The sequence below is a fragment of the Antedon mediterranea genome, chromosome 7, assembly GCF_964355755.1.
Source record: "Antedon mediterranea chromosome 7, ecAntMedi1.1, whole genome shotgun sequence".
Classification (NCBI taxonomy): domain Eukaryota; kingdom Metazoa; phylum Echinodermata; class Crinoidea; order Comatulida; family Antedonidae; genus Antedon; species Antedon mediterranea.
Genome location: NC_092676.1, coordinates 19,226,154 through 19,232,433, shown reverse-complemented (window position 1 = coordinate 19,232,433; position 6,280 = coordinate 19,226,154). Strand labels below are relative to the sequence as shown.

General features: G+C 32.8%; 1 protein-coding gene across 1 annotated transcript; it reads right to left on the bottom strand.

Moving 5' to 3' along the window:
- Positions 1–355: 355 nt before the first annotated feature.
- Positions 356–6,280, bottom strand: LOC140053971 (eukaryotic translation initiation factor 3 subunit M-like). The gene is made up of 9 exons (XM_072098752.1): positions 6,173–6,280; positions 5,376–5,511; positions 4,441–4,576; positions 3,952–4,075; positions 3,457–3,551; positions 2,969–3,152; positions 2,565–2,646; positions 1,795–1,999; positions 356–1,451 (listed from the first exon to the last, which is right to left on the bottom strand). The coding sequence occupies exons 1-9, from the start codon at positions 6,212–6,214 to the stop codon at positions 1,310–1,312; spliced, it is 1,146 nt and encodes a 381-aa protein (XP_071954853.1). The 5' UTR covers positions 6,215–6,280; the 3' UTR covers positions 356–1,309.

The window sequence follows — 6,280 nt, the reverse complement described above, 5'->3', positions numbered from 1 at the left end:
GGCAAAACTTGGACTCTTTTATTTTTTGTCGTAACTGGTTACTATATCACGATATTATAAAAATCAATATTTTTGCCTGTTTAATGTGTTCTTTGCTTGTTACCTCAATACATTTTATGAAACATAGCACTTTTTCAAAAAAAATATCAGATAATGCTCATGTTACCTCAATAGGCCTAGATATTAAAAAAAAATATATATTGGCCATGAAAAAAAAAGATTCTGCGCATATTACCTCAATTTAAATCTCTATCATATGGAAATAAACAAAATCAATATATAAAGTTCGAAATTTGGTCAAAACACTAAAGTAAAAAAAGTAAAATGTAAAAATACAAAAACATGTAAAGCCCGATCTGTCGTCTGTGAACTTTATTGTATAAGCAATGAAGTTGGTAAGAATTGAACTAATGATAAAAGTACTACAAGGTACAGAGGGCAACATTTGTTATGATATTAAAAAAAAAAGAAACTAAATATTACAATATTCAAACTAAATTGTTATAAAAATAATGAATGTTTATGAGTTGGATGGTGGAGAATATTTCATGTGTTGACTGAAATATTCTCCACCATCTAACGTATACAAAACATTCATTATTTGTATTTATTATATTAAACACCTTCTCATTTGATTAAATGAAAGGTACATTTGATTGAGATTGTATCAATTTGCTTGTGTACAATTCTCCTTTTTCTGTCCGTAAACCTCCACAAGTGGCTAAAAAAAGTTCTGTTTTACAGTGAATACCGCATAGGGAAATTAGTAAATATTTATTGACTTAAGTAAAATACTCCATATCCAATGAAAATATTTCACGTAAGTACGATTGGTGGATCTGGCACCTAGTGTGTACCGTTTCTTCCGCTACTTTATCAATTTCAGCGAACCCCACAATTAATTAAAATCTCAAAATATGATTACCAAAACATGTGAACCGACTCCTAAAATCTGATTTTCGTGAATGGTTCTAAAGATAAAGATTTTAATATCAATCTTGCACTAGGAGATTTTATTCGTGGAAATCAAAAGCATTATGTTTTCATCTTCCAAATACATTTCTGCTTAATTTCGCAACCAATCAGAGCACAGGAAATTAGTTATTATGCGTTCTTGTGCAAGACAAGCATCAGAGCATGATTTTTTCTCTGTGAAAACGTTGGATTCGCACAACTAATTTCACCAATCCATGTTTTATTCTAATGATATAGAATAGATGAATATTATAACTAATGAACGCAATCAGTCGCTTTTTGAGTTACTGTTCTTAACGTCTATGTTGACCTAGTGTTCACTGTGACCTAGTGTTCACTGTGCTGTCTGTTGTGAAATGGCAGTGTTTAATGATTCCAATCCTTTTGTTACTTGTCCGAGGTTTCGCTCCCACTGTTCAAGCCGTTCTCGTAACAACATCCACTGTTGTTTTCCAAATGTCCGATGGGTTGAAAAACTGAAATAAAAAAGATTAAAATTCAATATTGAGTTTATACTGTACTTCCTAAGGCTAAAAGTCTGAGGGGTAGTGGGTTTACCAGTAAATAAATTGTATTATTAAAATATGAATCATAAAAACATTTATCATTATTCTTTGTTTTATTAATTCAGTCTTTATCAATGCTTTCAGTGCTAAAGCATTGATTTCCAAAGTGGTTCCGTAGACACAGTAATTTACATTATTACACATTTACAAAAAGGTAACTATCTACAAAACATATAGTAGATATATATATAATGGAATGAATTCAAGTAAAAAGGTATTTAATATTTCAAATTGGATTTCTTTTTATTCTTACCTGACAACAACTTTCCTTTGCAATTGGTCAATTTTGGCTCGTACCATTTTTGTCCTGACCACGTCAATAATAAAGCCTTCCACTTCATCTTCCGACATCTGCATTTCTTTAATCACAAGGTCAAAGGGCAAATCCTTGTTGTCAACGGCCATGCTCATCAATGTCAATGTTCTCATCTTGGCTATGTTTTCCTCGTGTGACAAACCTATGTTTAAATGAAACTAATTTGATTATCGCGTTTAGTGACGTTAATCATCCTACATTATCACGTCTTCGTTAAGTACGAGTGAATAAAAACAACTGCCACTTTATTAATACAGTGTTATAATATTATAGAGTAACATGCTTGCAAATATAATGGTTTCACTGCCATGATTGGAATATCAGGGCTAAAATAAAACTACGGACTATTATTAGTATATATATATATATATCCACCATAATCTCCCTTGACTTTTTTTCGAAAATAAAATAATCTTAAAAAGAAGCCCTGTCTTTGGTCTGCAAAAGTAAACCCATCTCGAAATCAAGCCCGCTGGCCTTCCTTTTAAAAATAGAATATGGGCTTCTTATTGAGATTTGTAAGATTACTTGAATATCATTGAGCAACAAGGTGATTTAATGCCAGATATTAACTTGTGATCCCATTAATTATTTTACTGAAACTCTTTTTATAATTTTCCCCAATATATGAATTAAATCTTATCTGAGGATACCACCAGTCTAACTACAGTCAAGAAGACTCTGATTAAAATTAAGTAACAACCTACCAAGCGATTTAACAAAGTCTGTGTTGGCTTTCTGAAACTCCATGTAATCTATGAGCTTCCCAGATACAAATATAGTTAGAAGCTGGAAAAAAACATGAATGTAATTTATTATCACAGCTACACACACACAGCAAGGTATAACCAAAATGAACGTTTAGCCAGAATTTTTACAGGGGAGTTCTTTTTTCCTCAAAAGAGCCAAAAATCATCATTATTTAACCTCATTTTCACTCCCTAGTTTGAAAAAGGCACTTTAGGAAAAAGGGGATTCATTTGAACACCACTAGCTATATGGGTTTTAACCAAAACCTACATGTGAAAATCCCGGCACCAGCAATATTCTTGTAGGATTCATAAATCAAACAAACTACTGTAAACCACAATATATTCAAATGTTGACCTACGTCGTGAATAAGCTCGCCTTCTAAGAACTTGACAGGTCGTAGGGCAATTAAGTGATCCATGAGATAAATGTTAGGATCGGCTAAAGTGTTCACTATACACCTGTGTGCATCATCCCTGGCCTTAGAAGCATTGTCTGTTGTGTATGTTCCAAGCAATTCAATCATCACTTTACTTGATGCCTCACTGGGTAAAGAAAAAATATTTAAAGTGCTAAAGCTTGGTTCCCACTAGGACGCAAAGCAACAATGTGATTATCTTTCAGTGCTAAAGCTTGGTTCACACTAGGATGCAACGCAACAATGATGTGATAGAATATCTTTTAGTGCTAAAGCTTGGTTCACACTAGGATGCAATTCAATGATGTGATTGAATATCTGTCATTACCTCGTGATTGGTCAAATTAATTGCATTGCGCTGATGTTATTGCATTGCATCCCGGTGGGAACCCATCATAATGTGTTCAAACCACATATAAGTTTTTAAATACCTGTGTTTACACTCCTGCAGAGCATCATACAGCAGTTTTAATACATGATGTGTCTCATCTTTAGTTAGCTTCCACAATCCAGACCATTTTCGCACCTAACAAATACAAAGATGAGTGTAAAATATACACAAAAGTTAAACAAAACTAGATTAAGAAAATTAAAACAGTATTCTTATTACATTGAAAAGTCAAGTGTTATTGCACTCATATACAAATTATGTCGCCAGAACATGAAACAAATAAATACAATCTTTAATAAGCCATTTTGATAAAATTATTTACATTCAAAATTAATGAATTCACTTATAAAAAGTACAAAATAAATTGTTAACCTAAACCTTCCTGTTGACTATTTTGGTATTTAAATTATTATTTTTATTTTTAACCACATCCAAATTAGTTCTCAAAGTGAAATTAAAATGGCATATTCAACAAAATATTTTGTAAAATTATTTGTTCAAGGGGCAATATCTATATGTATATCTTTGTACAAACCATATCTAAATCTGTAGGAATCTGGTCACAGTTCTTGGTCTTGCAAGCAAGTTTAAGCATACCGCAGTAGACTACAAACGCCAGTCGTTTTTCAGGTTCAACACCATTAAAAAGGTTATAAAGACTAGAAAGTAAATAGACAGAACAGTAAGGTTAAAGTTCAAGCTCATAAATATCAAACTTAATGTTAAGGTTATCTTAAAATATTTGTTAAATTTTCACTTTATTTTATACGCATCCAATAGCATCACAAATTACAGGATCGATAAACTATTTAATAATTGATTGCGCTTATAAACTAAGTCTCATTTGAGGCTTAGCGGGTGAATTGTGAGTTACAACCCTGGCACTAGGTCAGGATTGAACCCTAGACTTTGGCATGTTAACCACCAAGCTACAGCTCCACATTGGAGTGCTTATGATTGTTTTAAGGGTGGGGTGAATCTTGTTAATATTTATAAAATAAATTATGGATTATTAATCTCTTACATTCTTAGTCGTATTGCTGCCCTCTCTCCATTACCAATGACTAATTTTTCGGTAAGCAGTTCAACCAGACGTTTAATCACCTCAGGTGATTCATAAAGTACCAATGAAAACACACTGTTAAACACATACTCTACATCTGTGAGGAAAAAAGCAGCAAAAAGGTGAATTTAAAAAAAAAAACTCAATTTTCATTGCCATATTACAGTATGTAAAAATTACAAAAACAAAAAAGGATAATAAAAAGATTGATAAAAAAGATTGCCCTCCTTTCCCAAAAAAGGAAGACAGGATCACAAAATAAAAGAACTAGTTTGATAGTGAGCTGAAGGAACAACTCTAAAGCTCTGTCTATAATGAAATGTGATGTGCCTATATATTGACACAATGACAATCATCATATATTATCACTATCATATTTGGGCATATCACTATCATATTTGGGCATATCACTGTCATATTTGGGCATATCACTGTCATATTTGGGCATATCACTATCATATTTGGGCATATCACTATCATATTTGGGCATATCACTGTCATATTTGGGCATATCACTATCATATTTGGGCATATCACTGTCATATTTGGGCATATCACTATCATATTTGGGCATATCACTGTCATATTTGGGCATATCACTATCATATTTGGGCATATCACTGTCATATTTGGGCATATCACTACCATATTTGGGCATATCACTGTCATATTTGGGCGCATCACACCTTTTTGTCAAACTAGTTTGATAGTGTACAGCAGAGCTTAAGCCTCTGTCTACACTATCAAACTTTATATGACAAAAAATGTGATGTGCATATATATGCTAGCGATATATGCTTAAATATGGAAGTGGTATGACATCATCATGTCCATAAATAACATTTTTTTGTCACATAAAGTTTGATAGAATAGACAGAGCTTAAGATACCACATACCATTGTCATCAGTTCCTTTCCATACTTTATCAATATCACTGATAACTCGTACAAGAATATCAGACTGGTTTGCTTGCGTCACTTCTACTGGAAGCTCAGCACCTTTTGTATTTACGTACACACATAACTCACTTAACTGAAATGTACGTTTAAGATATTAAAAAGTCAAGATTAGACACAATTGCTTAACGTTTCTATATGTGTTTGATCCAAACAAATTTTGTGCAATAAAGTGGTGCTGCTAATCTATAATATAAGATTAAGATTATTATTAATATTATGTCAAAAAAGAAAGTATTAATATTATTATTTTTATGCCATGGCTAGCGATACAGTACCGTATCTTTTGCTCTGGCATTGAGGAGATCAGGCCTTTGCTGGCCCTCAAAACGTCTCCACTACTACGTACGAATCTAGGCAATTCAATCAATTATAAAATAATATTATAACTATATAATATATCATAGGATGGTCACACGGTGAGAAAAGAAAAAATCAAAACCAACACAAAGAAAATGAGAGCAAACACAAACTGCAACACGACATATGTGTCTGTCACACAATCACAAATCATTCAAACTTTTATGTTTAGGCCTAGGCCGGTCCGACCATCCATGACCACGGTCAAGATCGTCTGTTCCCACCTAGGCCTAGTATGGCAAGGTTTGAAGACTTACTTTTGCTACGTGGCCTAGCCTACACAGAATGTATGACCAACATATGGAATCAGAACTATGTATTTGCTTAGATATTGGAGATCCTAGATATTAATAATCAGAAATTATAGTTAAACCCACCTGTTCATTTACTGGAACATTTATAAAAGCTGGTAAACTCATATCAGCGGTTTTTCTGCTACAACTTTAACTTTATTTGATCGCAAAATTCGACCCCAACACACCATG

Bases quoted from the DNA above. Each gene is read 5' to 3' on its own strand.
- LOC140053971 (XM_072098752.1), bottom strand. From the start codon at position 6,214: ATGAGTTTACCAGCTTTTATAAATGTTCCAGTAAATGAACAG. The intron at 3,552-3,951 runs GTTTGTACAAAG...TGTATTTGTTAG, and splicing joins TTCCTACAGATTTAGATATG to GTGCGAAAATGGTCTGGATT. The intron at 2,000-2,564 runs GTAGGTTGTTAC...ATTTAAACATAG, and splicing joins AGACTTTGTTAAATCGCTTG to GTTTGTCACACGAGGAAAAC.